Genomic DNA, 18,590 nt, shown 5'->3' on the forward strand with positions numbered 1-18,590 from the left:
AAAAAATGGCTGGCAGAAAATTAAAATAAGAAGGATGCAGAAAAACACCTATCAGGAAATTCTTATATATGAAGTATAGCTGTAATTTAGATTAGATATAGTTTGTATTTTTTGAATCCCACTGCTAGCTGGTTTAATCACCACTAAACAGCATTACACTTGCTAAATATCCGTTGTCTTGACTAAGAAATCCTAGCTAATAAATCCACCATCAAGTCATCTTGTGTAGATTGCCAAGGATCGGTGAATTTGTTCTCTAAAAATGACCAGGAAGAAGTGAAAGAAGGGATCAGAAACTCTGGCATCATCAACTGAGACCAGCAAATTAATCTGAAGTTAACAAATATACATCAGTCGAGTCTAATTGGATTGCTGGCAGACAACAGGCATTTAGTAGCTTAATATTTACTTAAATGTGTTAGAATGCAAACCCATAAACACAGCATGTAAATTAGGCAGAAGACACCAGCACAGGAAATGTGGGCAACATGAAGAACTTGCTTATGGGAGATGGTGTCAGGCTGGAACTGAAAGGAAGAAGGGACTTGAGGAAAGTCATTAATGCTTGGGCTTTTTACAAGGACTCCTCTTCACTCTTTCTTTTTTATATTAACAATAATTTTAGTAACAGACATCACGAGCAAGTTAATGAGAAAATCTTTAAAGGTATCATTCATACAGAAGAGGACTGGTATATCTCACAGAAAGTGCTGGACAACCTTTAGGACTGTGGTAACAGAAATGAGAAAAGTCTTGTACTTGGGGATTAATAATTGAAACTTCAGCTATACACTAGAATCTCATCAGCTGAGAACAACCGAGCAGTAAGAAGACACATTCTCTAATTTATCACTGGATGACTATGAATGACCAATGAGAAGCAGCTTCAAAGAAAGCAGTCATAAGACAAGCTGGTTGAAGTATTTCTGGTAGATGTAGGAAGGCTTAATAGAAAAGAAGGGGTAAAACACTGCAGACCATTCTGCTCACTTCATTCAACAGCAGCCAGTTCACACCATGACACACTGGAAAAATATAATGTAGCCCAGGCCATCCTGGAAAGAGAAGAGACTAAAAATATCTGGCTGTCTAACAAAACGCAGACTGAGAGAAGATGGGTTATCGGTGTATTACTCAGGGGGATTAAAAACAAGGAGGAAGAAGATGATCAGTTTACAATTAAAGATAAACTTGATATAAGAAAAAGTTATGTGAATAAGCCGCTTCTAGCAATTAGAAGAGTGTGCCTGACAATTGCAAGGGAAGGCTTCACAGTTTCCCTAATGAGAAAACTTGCAGAGCAGGAAAACAAACCAAAACCAAATCAAACAAACAAATTAAAAAAACCCGCCAAAAATCAATGAAACAACCAAAAAAAAAAACCCCAGCTTTTCAGAATGTGTATATTGAGGAGGTAATATGTGACGCCTATAAAAAGAGACTGGCCTTGATGATCAAGAATATCTCTTATAGCTGTCCACATTCCTGAATACCATGCACAATTTGCTTTTATAAAGCATCCAAAGGGCTAGAATACTGTATCTCAAAAAGTCAATCAAATTCATGTCCTTTGGAAAACATGTAACATTCTTCAGGTAAGACTGACAAGTTTCCAGCTGAAATCTCTGATATGACATCTTATTTTAAGGAATTGCCATGGGAAATAATGCTTTACTTTTCACAGAAGCACTAAAGAAAGTAAAATTTATTTTCCTAAGGTAAAGTTATTAAAATAGGTGTCACTAACCTACACAAATGACTGAATATATTTTGAAAGATATTTCATCAACTCAAGATGGTAGCTGAATATAGGAGAAAGAATAATAGAAGATTACAAAACTGCCTCCTGTGGTACTGAGACATACCAGAAGGGAAAAAAAAAGGCAAAGCAAAGCAGGAGGGGCGGGACCAGGAAAACATGCTAAATTGGTCAGCAGGCGACGTGGATACAACTGTAAAGCACATTAACTTGCAAACACTGAGATCGGCAGGGGTAGAAGCTGTCTGAAAGCAAAAGGAAGAGAAACGTTGGCAGAGCACAATTTGAGTGCATTTCCCTGACGTTGGAACTTGCTCCCTAGCTGGTGTCCCAGAAACCAGAAATTTGTAACCTCTCAACAATGCTACAAAGCCCACTTTTTCTCCTGAGCTTCTGGAGAGAGAAAAAGCCAAAGATCAGAGGAATTTTATTATGTCTGCTCTGGAGAAGCATTTATTTTACTAGTCTGCCTCCTGGGGAACATTTATTGTTGGAGTGGGATGGGCAGTCCATTAAGATAATCATTACAAAAATTAAATTCTGTAAGAGAAGACCAACCATGGGAGTAAAGCCTATTCATCCTATTCTTTTCTGTACATAACATTATCTGAGAAGAATGTTGAATTATTAGCTCATTAGTTTTATACACTTGTAAATTCCTAAAATGTAAACGGACATCAATGAAGGGATTGATATCCTGCCTTCATTTCTGAGCTGCTACTTGAGAAGCATTACCGGACACGCTTTAAATTTCCAGAAATTAGTGACAAATAAATACAGTACTATTCTCCAAGTACTATTCTCCAAAACAGATGAAAACAAATACCCCTGAAGGAAAGCTAAGGAAAGAAACAAAGGGATCACAGATGACAGACATCTTGAATCGACCGAATGTAGCATGAGAAGCAAAAAGTTCTACCTTGAGAAACTTATGGTTATGTACAATTCCTTCTAAACACAACTGCACTAAATCCATTAAGTACTTCTCCTGATGCACTGCATGCGACATGTATTATGTATGTATATAGAAATAACAGTAATTAGTACAAAAACCACATGAATGGAAAAGGCACCCCTCGTCAAATGAAAAAGGTTGCAGTACTCTCAGCAACACTGAACAAATAAAAACAAGCCTGTGGGAGACCAGTCGGATGTATTGTACAGTGCACAGGTACTGATATAAATCAGGAGTCTATAGTCCTATTTTTGCTTACACAATCTAAACACAGTTAGTTAGTTAGTTAATCTAATCACAGTTAGGAAAGCCAGAATTTGGCAAACTGACGGTGACTGCTAATAGCAGCTTAAGACACACGGGAACCTGCAAAATCTAGGTAGAACCTCTACTGCCGGCTACTGCAAAGCCCCACTGGATGTGTAGCCATCACACACAATTCCTTTCCACTGCCCTCTTTCAAGTGTTTCCCTCCTTTCTGGCAGCTTCACTTAATTTTATTTTGAATTTCTTAATTCTCTTGCTCGTTTCCCTTTCAAGGACTTTTGTCAAGTTACAGCACTTTAAATATTTTTAGCATAATTTATAAACCACATAATAAATGCAGAAGGTTATTAGGTTGGAGTCATGACTTTTAGTTTGTCATTAGCTCTTCAGGGAGCCCATGAACAGCATGCTGATATAACAGATGAAAGATCCAACATTTACACTGTTTTTTCTTTACTACTAAATCTTTCATCAGTTTCAGAGATACTGTCATTGTAAGTGTTAACCATGAAAAAAATACATTTTCATTTAGTGATTACCATTACAGTATTTAGCTTCTGGACCTGAATTCATAGAATCGGGCTCCTAAAAAGGAAAACATAAGATCTTCTCCTTCCTTGGGTACCACTACTGACATTCTTTCGGCTACAGCAATCTGTGAAAAACAGGAACACACGTTCATCTGTTCAGCCAGCAACAGCTTCCAAAACATAAATTACTTCAGTTCCTAACTGAAATTTGCAGTTATTAGCAATAGGCCAAATAGAGTTCTGATTCTTTTACTTGAGCTGCGAAGCCGCATAAAGGCAATATGAAGTTGCTAGCTAGTTTTTGCAAGAGATGAAATGCACTTAGCTTAATGGAAAAAGCAATTGTCACGATTGCTAGCCCTCGTCCTTGTGGGGGACTTAAACCTACCAGATGTCTGCTGGGAATACAGTACAGCTGAGAGGGAACAGTCTACGAGGTTCCTGGAGTGTGTTGAGGATAACTTCCTGACACAGCTGGTTAGGGAGCCAACTAGGGAAGGCACCCTGCTGGACTTGTTGTTTGTAAACAGAGAAGGACTTGTGGGGGATGTGACAATTGGATGTCTTGGGCACAGTGATCATGAAACGATTGAGTTTTCGATTCTTGGAGAAGCAATGAGGGGGCAGAACCGCCACCTTGGACTTCCAGAGGGTGGACTTTGGTCTTTTCAGAAGCCTGGCTGACAGAGTCCTTTGGGAGGCAGTCCTGAAGGGCAAAGGACTCCAGGAAGGATGGATGTTTTTCAAGAAGAAAGTCTTAAAGAGGTAGGAGCAGGCCATCCCCAAGTGCCAAAAAACGAGTTGTTGGGGAAAAAGACCAGCCTGGCTGAACAGAGAGCTATGGTGGCAACTCAGGGAAAAAAGGAGAATTTATGGCCTTTGGAAGAAAGGGCAGGCCACTCACGAGGACTACAAAGATGTCGTGAGGCTATGCAGGGAGAAAATTAGAAGGCACAAAGCCCAACTAGAACTTAATCGTTCTGCTGACATTAAAAAAGTTTCTATAAATACATTAGCAATAAAAGGAGGACTAAGGATAATCTCTATCCTTTATTAGACTGGGGCAGAAACTTAGTGACAAAGGATGAGGTACTTAATGCCTTCTTTGCCTCAGTCTTCAGTAGCAGGAGCAGTTGTTCCCTGAGTACCCAGCCTCCTGAGCTAGCAGACAGGGGCAGGGAGCAGAATTAAGCCCACATAATCCAAGGGGAAATGGTGAATGACCTGCTACAGCACTTAGACATACACAATCCTACTGGGCCGGATGGGTTCCACCCAAGGGTACTGAGGGTGCTGGCAGAAGTGCTCACCAGGCTACTTTCCATCGTTTATCAGCAGTCCTGGCAAACTGGGGAGGTCCCAGCTGGCCAGAGATCAGCAAATGGGATGCCCATCCACAAGAAGGGCCCCAATGAGGATCTAGGCAACTACAGGCCTGTTAGGCTAACCCCAGTGCCTAGGAAGGTTATGGAACAGATCATTCTGAGTGCCATCACATAGCACATGCAGGACAACCAGGTAATCAGGCCAAGTCAGCACAGGTTCATGAAAGGCAGGTCCTGCTTGACTAACCTGATCTCCTTCTATGACAAGGTGACCCACTTAGTGGATGAGGTATAGGCTGTGGATGTTGTTTACCTGGACTTTAGTAAAGCCCTTTACACTGTTTCCCACAGCATTATCCTGGAAAAATTGCCTGCTCATGGCTTGGATGGCCAGACTCTTCACTTGGTAAAAAATTTGCTGGAAGGCAGGGCCCAAAGAGTTATAGTGAATGGAGTTAAATCCAGTTGACGGCTGGTCACAAGCGGTGTTCCACAGGGCTCAATACTGGAGCCAGTTCTGTTTAATATCTTTACCAACGACCTGGACGAGGGGATCCAGCGCACCCTCTCAGGAATTTTGCAGATGACACCAAGTTGAGCGAGAGTGTTGATCTGCCTGAGGGTATGAAAGCTCTACAGAGGGATCTGGACAGGCTGGATCAATGGGCCAAAGCCAATGGTATGAGTTTCAACAAGGCCAAGTGTCGGGTCCTGCACTTGGGTCACAACAACCCCATGCAGCACTACAGGCATGGGGAAGAGTGGCTGGAAAACTGGCCAGCAGAAAAGGACCTGGGGTGTTGGTTGACAGCCACCTGAATGTGAGCCAGCAGCGTTGGCCAAGGCAGCCAACAGCATCCTGGCCTGTATCTGGAACAGTGTGTTGACGAGGACTAGGGAAGTGATCATCCCACTGTACTTGGCACTGGTGAGGCCACAGCTCAAGTACTGTGTTCAGTTTTGGGTCACTCACTACAAGAAAAACATTGAGAATCTGGAGTGTTTTGAGAGAAGGGCAAGGAAGCTGGTGAGGGGTCTGGAGCACAAGTCTTGAGTGGCTGAGGGAACTGGAGTTCTTTAGTCTGGGTAAAGGGAGGCTGAGGGGAGATCTTATTGCTCTCTACAACTACCTGAAAGGAGATTGTAGAAAAATGGGGGTCAACCTCTTCTCCCAAGTAATAAGTGATACGACAAGAGGAAATGGCCTCAAGTTGAGCCAGGGGAGGTTTAGATTGGATATCAGGAAAAAGTTCTTCACTGAAAGGGTTGTCAAGCATTAGAATGGGCTGCCCAGGGAAGTCGTGGAATCATCATCCCTGGAGATATTTAAAATACAGGTAGACATGGTGTTTAGGCACATGGCTTTTGTAGTGTTAGGTTGATGATTGGACTCAATGAACTCAAAGGTCCCTTCCAGCCTAGACAATTCTATGATTCTATGAAAATGAGTTGGGTGTTCTGCAACTCAGTAGTGAGTGAAGATGTTAATTCAGAATCAACAGGTGCACGGTAAGCGAACACTGCATTTCTCTCCTTCACCTCTAATGATCCACTGGATCTTGCGGTCAATAGATCCACATGAATAATCCCAAGACTGTTTCTAATCGGACCAGATTTTTTAGGTAGTTGTGTATGAACACCACATGAAGAAAAATCCCTACATAGTACTACGCTCAAGTGTTTTCCATTACCTTTCTGTTATACGCAGTCCACAATCTAATTAAAATGTGAGGAAGACCTTGAAGTCATTAGCCCTTGAAAGAATCCCAGAGTAATAGAGACCATAATGCTTATTTACAAAGAACTTCTAGAGATCCTCTATAGAACAATGTTAGCACACACAGAAAAGTCTTAACTTTCTTTCTTCTGTTGCTATGCCTGAACCAAGAAACCAAGCTAGTATTATTATAAAGCACCAAACTTCAGCAGCAATAGCAAATCCTCAGCCATTTAAACACCATGTGTTTCACTGACCAATGTCCACTAAAGTAAAACAAATTCTCTGAAGATCCAATCTCACAAAGAGATATAAGAAGCAGATCTTGATAACTGAGCTAATATGGAGAATAATATGGAGAATCCTATGTTTTTCAAAAGAGCATTTGAGAAAAAAAAAATCTTTCCTTTTATTTAAAAGCACTCTTCTCTCCACTTCCTTTGGTTAAAAAAGCAACAAAGCCAAGCCTGAAAGAAAAGCTTATGCTTTAAAAAGCATCTATAACTATCAACAGAGAAATAAAATCAGTGACCATGGGTTTGGTGTAACCCGTACACCAACCATATCATTTCTTCAGTCTTTACATATTATTATCAAATTCCTTTTCTCTATCAGAATTTTTGTCTCAACAGAAATTGAGAATTTTAGAGAAGTCCACAGCCTGCTTCAGAGCAGTAGCTCCATCCAACTGCCAGGTAGTAGGAAATCATGCCCACCAATTGCACAACACATAAAATATGGTGAACACTTCTTGAGTACTCACTATATCCTTTTTATTGTGCCTAAATTAAAAGTCTAGACTCTGAAGCAAAGTGTTTTGTCTGGCTGGAATCTGAAAACTGATTTCATTGAGCCAACATACAGCAATGTGTCTGTGTATCATGTGTTCACGATACTTTTGTATTTGAAACGCAATGCACTGCCTACAAAAATTCTTTCCAGACAGCCATAAGGGCTCAATGCTCCATACCACAACCAGATTTACAACAGTATACCCGTTCAGACAGCAAATAAAGCAACTAAATTTCCAGCAGAGTTCTATTCAAGTATGGCAAGCTCTCCCAATATGCTGCTTTTGACAGTCTCGTCCCAAATACTTAACAACCAAATGAGGACAGATAAATTGAAAACAAGCAATCACAATTCGTATTAACCATTGGGAGGGAAGAGTCGCCTATCTGAAAGCTGGGAAATAAGAACTGACAAAATGCTTTAGTCGATGATAAGTGGGTCCACCTCAAAAGGGAACATACTCCCATAACTGCATTACACTTCACAAGAATGAAAACAAACATTATCTTACTCCATCTTAAACTCTTCTACACTGGTTATTTAACTATTTAGTCAATAAATGACTGACATGTTGGCTCAGTGTTGTTGTCTCTCAAATGAAAAGGGCATGTCAACAGCAATAGCCTGCCCCTACCAATCTCTTTTCAGGGAGGCTTTGTACTTTCCTTTGCTATTTCTGTATTGCTAGAGCTGCTTTATTCCATGGTGACCTATAATTTCAATAAGCATGTTACATTACCAAAATAATTAATGGTTGCATTGTTTACATCTATTCTGGAAAACACACCAAAATAAGATGCATTAAAAGCAGTAAAGAGGACATACAGGCTTGTATAACTACTGTTTCCAGTGTTGCTAACATAGTCCCTCAACTTAAGAAAGGGAAAGCTGATTCATGTTCTGACAGTCTCCTTCGTATGTAGCTGAACTTGGGACCTTGAATGTCAGAATGATTCTGGCTAGAACTACAACAGTGAGCATTTGGACTGTGTACACACAACATTATGGAGAAATCTCAGCTGTCTCAATATTGGAAAGATCTTACAGATACCAGGGCCAAGTATTTCCCAAATATAATTGCAAAGGGCAAAGAGCAGTCAGCAACTTTGTTAAGAACTATTATCATCATTACAATTCCAGCTTTCTCCGTCCAAGTATAAAAAAAAGCAATATACTTCATGAATCTTCTAAAAAAATCCTTCATAACTCAGGCATCTGCACTCTTTTCCAAATCTCCTTTGACAAATGGCATATATATTATACTGAAGTAGATATTTACAATTTTTTGAGTCTGTTGTAATTATAATGTTTATGGTTGGACCTGATGATCTTAAAGGTCTTTTCCAACCTAAATGATTCTATGATTCTGTTATCTGATGGAAAACTTAAACTGTGAAGTAACCCATTATCTTGATCTAATGTGAATTTTTGCATTTAAGAGGATTTAAAAAAAAAAAACAAACAACAAACAACACAACAAAATGTAACACATTTTTATATTTAAAGATTAAACATTAAATTGAAAAATTCATATTCTTTTCACCAAAATAGAACAAAACCTGGAGAAACACAATACCAATAGCCTACCTACATTAATTTTTTAAATACGTGCTCCTGTATAAGTGTCGATAGCAAAATGGTGCAAGGAGGAGCAATATGTTTCACGTATGTCTTCACAGACCTTCTGCTCTGTTAATATGGCCGGTTTTGGACTTTTTTTTTTTCTTTCTCTGTGCACTCTCTCCACTGACAAGCATCAAATGTTGTTCTTATCACCACTGTCCTCCCCATCAGAAACGCTGAATATGAGAAAACTCTGGCCTTAAGTGCCATGAAAAATCACAGAGGAAAACCGTGGCAGACAGAGGAATGAAATTCAGACCTTTCAAACTCACAAGTTTAGGCTTTGGATATGATATAATAAGCAGAGAAAAGCACTGGACCTCAAAGGTTATGTACTGGAAGCAGTGACTAAACTATAGGGGAAGGAATACTGAGGAGACAGTAAAGGAATGGTTATTAAGGCTCCATTAGCTTCATTGTTTTCCCCCCAAAAGTACAATTTTTTTATAAATTCTAAAGGTGCTTGTACTCCTTTAAAGTGGCATATGAGAATTCTAACTTTAGAAGGCAAAACTGTATTTTGAATTAAAATATCAGGAGATTTTACAAAGAAGAGCTCCTTTATTTCAATAGCACTAGAATATCTGAAAAATTTCAATCAGGCTTCAGATCATGTTATGCTACTACAACAGCCTTGGCAAGTTTTTTGTAATGACCTTGTATTAAAGGTGGAATCTGACAGGTTTTCATTTCTACATGTCTCAGTGGTGAAAGCCTGTAACCATAAATAAATGCTCTTTCAGACTACTGTGAGTTACGGTGTTTCCCTAGGCTCTATATTGGATTCACACTTTCAACATCTATACCCTTCCACTAGTTTATATTTTTTGCCATAACGTTGCAGTGTGTCATTTTTATGCAGATGATACTTGGATTTATCTATCCCTCAATAAAGAAAACTCTGCGACAGCCGAGCTAATGCCTGACTGATGTTAATAACTGAATAGCTCAGAACTTTGTGAAGATAATGCAAATAAGACAAATAGCACTATTGGGGTCTCCTTTCTGTATATTTATTTCATCCTGTTCCAAACATGGACAGTTGCTATGTTACTTGCTTCATTTCAGGATGATTTTACCTTGAATGAGAAATATACTTGGCTAATTAGACGTACTGAAGAAAGGATCTAAACTGTAGGTCCTCCATACAGGGAATTCTAGTCAACAGAATTTGTCCTGGCTTGTCTGGTTTACAGTCAAAACAATGGGATGAATTAAACCTATTATTTACCACGATGACAAATAGTTATGTAGAGCAATGCAATAAACTTTATCATATGCTGTAAGAAAATCAAAGAGGTGGTAGGGTACAACATGACCATTGATGAAGATCTGGTCAAGTCTTGAGAAACAAGCTGACTTCTAACTAAAGATAATATGAGTCATTGCACAACTATCCCGGCAGTAACAGAGTATATTTGTACAACATTCTTCACATGATCCCTCCTGATTTAAACTTCAAATAAGCTGATATCTTTTTCACTGACATAATAGGAACAAAGAAAATAAGTGTATTTAGGGGCAGACCTGCTGGGAAATTGCTCTGAGGAGAAGGATCTGGGGGTCCTAGTAGACAGTAAATTATCCATGACCCAGCAATGTGCCCTTGTTGCCAAAAAGGCCAATGGAATCCTGGGCTGCATAGGGAAGAGCGTGGCCAGTAGGTCGAGGGAGGTCATTCTCCCCCTCTACTCTGCACTGGTGAGGCCACAACTGGAATACTGTGTCCAGTTTTGGGCTCCCCAGTTCAAGAGGGACAGGGAACTGCTGGAGCAAGTCCAGCGAAGGGCAACTAAGATGATTAAGGGCTTGGAGCATCTTCCTTATGAGGAAAGGCTGGAAGAGCTGGGACTCTTTAGCCTGGAGAAGAGAAGGCTGAGGGGAGACCTTATTATGGCGTACAAGTATCTAAAGGGTGGGTTGAAGGAGGATGGAGCCAGGCTCTTTTCAATGGTTCCCAGTGACAGGACGAGGGGTAATGGGCACAAGTTAGAACACAGGAAGTTCCGTTCAAATACACGGAAAAACTTCTTTACGGTGAGGGTGACAGAGCACTGGCACAGGCTGCCCAGGGAGGTTGTGGAGTCCCCTTCTCTGGAGATTTTCAAGACCCGCCCGGATGCAGTCCTGAGGAATGTGCTCTGGGCAATCCTGCTTTAGCAGGGGAGTGGGACTAGATGATCTCTAGAGGTCCCTTCCAACTCTGAAAACTCCGTGATTCCGTGAATAAAGTCCAGAGTGATCTTTGCCTCTTGGATAAGATGCATTTAGACAGTGTATCAACTGCTGTGATGATTTATATTAGAGATTGAGATGTAGACTTTAAGTAGTGTTGGTAAAGCTAAATTTAATCTTATGTTTCTGAAGGAAAATCAGTACCCTCTTTTAAAGGCAAAGCAGAAACAACATATCTCTACATTTGTAGAAGAGATGACTGAAAGAAAAAAAAGTGCTTTTCAATGGAACTCCAAAAGAAGGACACCTTCTTTAGGACACAGATGCCATACAAGTGTCCTGGTTTGAGGTAAAACGGAACCAATTTTGTTCAGTAACTTCGCTTCTTAGCTGGGCCTCTTCTAACTACTGAAATTAACTGCATATTGTGCAGTCAGTGTTCACTCTCTCAGAGTGATAAGACCAATGTTTATAGCTGATGCCCAGGCATGGGATGCAGAGAGGCTCTTGCTTATACTTATTGCTATAACCCCCAAGGCCAACCAACTTTGTTATTTGCCACGTTGGATGGTCGGAAGCAGAAAAGCACAGTGGGGTCCCACTTGCAGGGAGGAGCGGACAGGACAGGTGACCCCAAACTGACCAACAGGGTATTCCATCCCATCTGCCTCATGCTCAGTATAAAAGCTGAGGAATCAAAGGGTCAGGGGCTCTTCTTTCAATGGCTGACGTCTGAGGAGGACTCTGTTCGTCTGCCTGTGATCCTGATCCTGAATCCAGATCCGGAATCCAGTTCTCGTCCGTCACTGAGTCCAGCCTGGGACTGCCCCAGTGCCAGCCAGTGACATGACTGTCATCTCAGGAGCTTGATACGGTTTTGTATATATTTCATTATTTCTTTTTATTTTATTATTAATATTTTATTAAAGTAGTTTAGTTTCTTCTAAACTCATAAGTCTCTTTTTCCTCCTCTGCCTCTCTCTTTGTAGAGGGGTGGAGGGGAGCATCTGTCGGTCCCGTCTGGGGTCCCTCGGGTCCCCAGTGGTGGATTTGGCCTAAACCACTACAACAAGTCAAGAAAAAGACGCATCTCAAAAATCTCCTAGATATCCAATAGACTACAGAAAACAGTACTGTTAAAATCAAATATGTGAGGAAAGTGAAATAGACTTGAAGGCATTTACAGTACTTAAAAGTGTAGTACTAAGTCAGCAAAATGTTTGAAGGTATCCCACATCAACAGGACATCCCCTAGAACCCACAGAAGTACAGCTTTTACAACAGTTTTGGAGACAGAATATGGCATTGCACATACATAGACTGAGTAGGTAGTACAGTAGCATTTCATTATGAGAAGCAGTGGGACTATGATATGAATGTTATTTCTGCCTGAGAAAATTCAAAATAGAACTTCACACATAGCTGAAATAGGAAAAGTAGCATGGCAGAAATAGCTACCAATCCACCACGTTTTTAACAAGATTGGATAGCATGAATCCTGCAATTTTAAGGGAGTTACACCTTCCCCTCTGCAAAAAGTCTCTTCTTGGGACTTGTGACTCTTCTTGGGAATTTCACCATTTCTAATCTGAGGGCCTCAGGAGTCTTAGCAACAGGAAAGAATGCTGTACTTCTCAACAGGCAGATGATAAGAGATCTTTCTGGAGAACTTGCTTTCTCCTCCTGCAACAGCAGTTGGTCTTCATAACCTTTTTCTTATAGGAAGCTCATATTCATGCACACCATTTCCAATATCAAAAAAACTATTAGAAATTCATACTTAAATTTTAAAGAGTTAGTTATGAAGTCAAGTGTCTAACTGCATTAGGTTAGTGGGACAGCTCTGGAAATAACTTTTTAATAGCAGTTGACATGGAGTGTATCAGAGAAGTGAAAATGTGGAGTGCAGAGCTCCATTCCTCAACTAATTACATTTGAATAAAGACACTTGGACTCTCTCTTTCACCTGCTGACTGAAAATTGACACATCATTAGCAGGTCTGATAAGACCACTGAGCCTGAAAACCACTGTTAACTGCTACCAGAAGATATCTGCAACAATATTGTCACCAAAAAGTCACAACAGTCCTTCTTAAGTCAAGAGGTCTTCAAACTGGTGCTTTGATAGAGGAAATGCTCATTTATAGAGGTCAAGTTGAAAAAATCTCATCTGGTGCATTAAGGAACTGTCCTTAAAATATTCGTGCACAGAAGGAACACCAGTAAGATAGTCTGAGATTTTCAGGCAGTATCTTTGGTTTCTGCTTCATCAAAGTCAGAGCTATGAGCGCCCATTTTCATGTTTAATTTTACCCATTACTCTTTCAAATCCTTCTGAAGTAGAATTCTTGGAAATGTCACAAGTATTCTGTCCAGAACATAAGTGTCCTGTGACAGCATCTGCCCAAGGTAGTCCAAAGGAAGATCTTTCCTTCTATGCAAAATCCAAGTATTTACCCTTTCTGGAGACCACCAAAAATTTTCATGTGGTTTCTTCTAGGTAATGGAAAGCATAAAAAAGAAGTAAGAAAAGCATGGTAAAATAAAGCAATGGTAGCACAAATCCAAGCTGGAGCTGTGGAATCTCTGACCCTTGAGATACTTCAATTTCACTGGAAGGCTCTGAGCAACCAGATCTAAGTGGGCCTTACTCGCACAGTGGCTAGGTCCAGATGACCTGCAGACCAGATGACCTTCCAACCTAAATTGATTCTAAGTGCCACAAAGTAAGGGTAAACTAGAGAGTTCAACAGCTGCTTTACACCACTTAATACAAACAGCCTTCAACAAAGTTTGAGAAAATACTAAAGGAAAGAGCACTGAATGCAATGTTTGAGAACAAGGGCTCTAATGTTCTGCTTATAGACATTCCCACAAGGAGGGGGACGGAAGCTGGAGACCAGCAGTCTTCTCATGCTAGCAAAGCACAAACAATATTTCAAGACGGGTGGTCCAATAGAATATCACCTCCTAAAGTGCTCTGGTACGCTCAGATCTCAGGGCAGGCATGAAGGTCAGCTTCATCTTGCTGACAATGGCAGCACAATTTCCAAACTTTCAGAAAGGAAAGCTGAAGATTCACAAACAGGAGCACAGATGTAATAGTGCTGGATTTCAGGAAGATAAATGCCAAAAAAACCCAACTCCTTCTGCAGCAAAGCACTCCCTCAATTGCAGTTTCCAACATTGTATTAGACAACTGCTTTCCAGTTAAGTGTTATACTTCAAAAGGAGGAACAGATCCTTCTTTACTGCTTACACTGAGCAATGTGAAAAGCAGTACGACGTTAGCTACTTTATGTCTTCCATCAGAGGAGATTACAAGATGGGTCCTATGCTTTTGGTAAAAGACAGAACTATTGCAGGACTGAATTTCTAGTGGGTATTGTGTACCTTCATCACAGGGCTGTTCAGGACCAAAGGAAAAACCGACGACTTCTTGAAGGTACTGTGCAACTGAGCAAGAGAATTTCAGAGATAATGCATAGCTACAGATTATGAGATTTTCTCTTATCACAGTGTCAAACCCAGTTTACTAGATAACGTTTCAGTTGTTTATTCAATATGAATGTGCACTTCTGAAATAAGGGTGTGTTAATGTTCACAGATGAGTGGGGCCCAGGGCTGACTCATTTCATAATTCCTTGCCTCCAGGGCAGTTTCTGTTTGAATGGCAATATGTGGGTACATGAAGTAATCGCTGAATACTGATGAGATTATGCTTATCTGTGCTGAAAGATTGCTTCTGTGCATGTGTTTTGGTTTTGTTTGTTTTTTTTTTTGTTGATTACAAAGGTCTTAAGCTCTTGACCACTGTTACACAGCATCACAGTCGAGTACATGACAGTACAGAAAAGAGTAAAGCAAACTTCATAGCATGCATAGACAAATATGTGAGTTCGACTTTATCCACTCCCCTCACTCATGACATCCAATGCATGCAAAGTTTCTGAGAAAAAAAATTACAAAAAGCCATGCAAGGATTTAAAAAAAAAAAAAGCTGTATTTTAATTATTGATTTAATTATTCTAATACATAAAACCCATCAGTTGGCTATTTTCTTTGATTATTATTACTGTTCTACATATTCAAGCTAGACAATGTATATAATCAAACTTAATAAACACTGTGAATATGAGGGTTCTTAACTTCTGAACTACGTGTAACCAAACATAAATATTTGCCTTAAAATCTGATGTTTAATTATCAAACAACTTAACTTTATCTACCAGAAATGTTAGATAAATTTTAGTAAAATATATCTTTTAAGGATTTTCTGTATATGTTCATATACATACAAACACATATACATATTTATATATAAACATGTATGCATATATTTATATGTATATGCAAGTAAAAATACACCCTTCAGGTTACATTTGCTACATCACTGCTTTGTTGAAATTCAGGAACTGATTTAAGGAACAACTGACGTTACATGATTAGTTCTGAAAGGTATACTTCTTTGTCACATTGATTTGTGACAATGACCTTGCTGCTCTGATGTCATAAATTTCTGAAGAGATTATAGTATGCTCCTATATACATTGGTATGCTATCAGAAACAGCTATGATCATTTCATACAAGCGTGAAAGGATGGGGGATGCTTAGGAGACTCTTACGCTCATTGTTCTCTGTTCAGATATTTATGACTATGTCTAGAGATAAAAAATATAAATTACATTTACATATTTATGAGCATTTTTATGTAATATCTTCATTTTGATTAAATTGCCAAAAATATCTCTACATTACTATAATGCAAGTCAAAAATCTAAATACAATGCACTTGGTTTTATCTTTTTCCTAAAAATGTCCTAAATTAAAACAATTATCAAAATACAGTATGAGTAGTGATGACTGATAAACAATGAAAATAGTCTGCACTTAGGGGCAATTACAGAATTGTAAAAAACCAATGTATTATACCCTAAGACCTGAAAATATCTTTCTCGGTTTTGAAAAGCAGAAAAAAAACCTTGGGAGAAAAGACGTGGGCTGCAGAACCATGCAATGCAAATTGAAGAGTGCAGGCAGAGACTCACCTCTAGCTTTGTTCTTTGTAGCAGCCACTGGAAGCAAGGAAAAGATTGCACAGGAAGAAGAGAACAAAGATAGATTAGACAGAAGTTTGAGCAAGTAAGAATACAGAGAAACTTTATCACTATCGATCCAAAGCAAACAAACACCATTTCTAGGATTATTTGACCTATTTATTTGAGACACTACAGTTCTATGAGATAGTTCAGATCTATGATTCTGTCAGAGGACCTGTGTTGAGAATTTAGAAAATATATCACAAAACACACTTAAAAAGCATGGCAAGGAGAGCAGAAAAATCATGGACCATTAATCACAAGTAGGTGAGAGCATATGTACACACATTTAAGAATTCTAAAACTTACAGCACAATTTGCCTCGCCAAAAGCACATTCTGAAGTACCTAAATTTTATGTCATTCCTATTGCTCCTATTCCTTGTAACATCATTCTCCTGTGAAGCTGATGCAAAAAAACCCCATCAGTTTAACTGCAGGTACTCCAATTATTTATAATCTACGTTATGTGATCACTGTTTTTTTCCACTGAAGCCTGTATCTTCAGACTGCTCTTGCACCCTAATGGAGCATGCAAAGCAAAAGGATCAGACAACATTTTCGACAGCGATCGGCGTTCAAACTCGGCGAAAAAGGGGCAGACAATACAGCCTTCCTTCAGTTTCCTGAAGCAACACAGTTTCATGCTATTAGTTCTAAAGACACAACAGGGTCACAAAAACGGTAGGAACTTAAAATGTTCCACTAGTACCTGCCCTACCACCAAAATCAACGGAATCACTGCTACTGTTTTGTAAGGCTCACAGATAATGTTGCTGACATACAACATTAATCAGAACCCAAAGTGAAAATGAAGCCACTCCGTTAGCTCTAAAGTACACAGAAGATACTATCCACAACTCTTTAAACTCTCAAGTGCGCTCTAAAAAGGCATTCATTCAAGAGCACCTTTGTGAAAAAAGATACCTCAGAAAAAAAGCGTAACTCCTCTTCTGCTGGCCCTTCTTGTAAGGCACAACTACGTTAACCATTCAAATGGGACTACACTTGTGACAAAAAGACACCAAAAAAAAGTAGAAAGACCAAATCCCCTTTCTGCTCTCTTCGCTCATCTTGTTCACATCTAAAGGTTTTAAGTTGGGGTGAGGTTTTTTCCTGTTGGTTTTTTTTTGTTGTTTGTCTGTTTGTTTTTGGTTTTGGTTTTGTGTTTTGTTTTTTTTTTTTTTTTTTTTGTCTGGCCTGGTGTCTCACCAATCAGTCTCTACTAAGACAAGTAAGGAGAGCGTGGCAGTGAAGGCCAAGTTGCTATATATGAAGAAAATGTCGAAAAATAAACTTTTAACTTTATGAATGCATCCAAAAATGTCAATTCTCTAGCTTTTTTCTTTGTGTTTTTTTAAATTTCTTCACTGATCCCTCCTCTACCTGCCAGATGCACCACTCTGCATTGCCATAATTCCCCTGGCAGTGAAAACAAAATAACAAAAGCAGTCCTATGGTGTCTGAAATAAACATTACTCCATGAAACGTCTCTGCTTTGGGGAGATACAACAAATGCAGGTGCTTCTGCAGAGCTCTTTCCATAAGGCTGTTTAACAAGACATATTCACCTGTAAGACAGCCAGTAAATCTTACATGTGCTAAAAATCACTCGTGTAGTAAACAAAATTAATGGTGCCATTCTAATTTTATAAGTAGTGAACAGTTTCTCCTTCATGCAAATATAAGTTGATAATGAATGCACTGAGTTCATCAACCTGTTCATTTTCTTATGCTTCCCCTTCTTTTTCAGTCCTGAGAATTACATCTACATGAACACATTATCACTTCGAGCCACAATAATCTTTTAAACTTAACAAAGGTCGAGAGGAAACACACCCTCCCCTGGTAATTTAAAAGCAACAGGAGGCTTTATACTCCCACTAATAATTCAGAATAAAAAGATATATAAGTGTGTATATATAGAATATGTATATCAAAAAATATATATGTAGTTTAATTGTTCAGAATAAATATATATACACACATATACAAATACGTAAATTACATATAATCTATGTGTATGGGTAAATATATACATGTATATTAGTCTATGCGTATGGTTACATATATTCAGGTATATTAAGAGAATTCAACCATTTGATGATTAGACAGCTTTATTTTGAAGCATGAGCACTAGATGGAGAATTATGACCTATCATGTATCAGTAAATAAAGAAGAGATATAAATGAGGTTGTACATTATAATTGGAAGTAGGACAGGTTACTAAGCTTGTTAGACCAATTATAACTCTCTGCAAATCCAGTAAGAGAGGACTAGATGACAGTAACCTTCTTAAAAATGTCATGTTCAATACTTGTAAGTTTTTCCATTGACAGCATGGTCC

General features: G+C 39.1%; 1 protein-coding gene across 1 annotated transcript in view; it reads right to left on the reverse strand.

Annotated features, from left to right (window-relative positions):
- CADM2 (cell adhesion molecule 2) overlaps positions 1 to 18,590 on the reverse strand; it is a gene marked incomplete at both ends in the record, with an annotated part of 685,963 nt that overhangs the window by 218,039 nt on the left and 449,334 nt on the right. Inside the window, one exon of the mRNA XM_082484364.1 lies at positions 16,193 to 16,219. Coding sequence (XP_082340490.1) covers positions 16,193 to 16,219 — 27 coding nt within the window. The remainder of the gene's footprint in view (positions 1 to 16,192; positions 16,220 to 18,590) is intronic.

The sequence above is a fragment of the Vanellus vanellus genome (assembly GCF_965231255.1).
Source record: "Vanellus vanellus genome assembly, chromosome: 1".
Classification (NCBI taxonomy): domain Eukaryota; kingdom Metazoa; phylum Chordata; class Aves; order Charadriiformes; family Charadriidae; genus Vanellus; species Vanellus vanellus.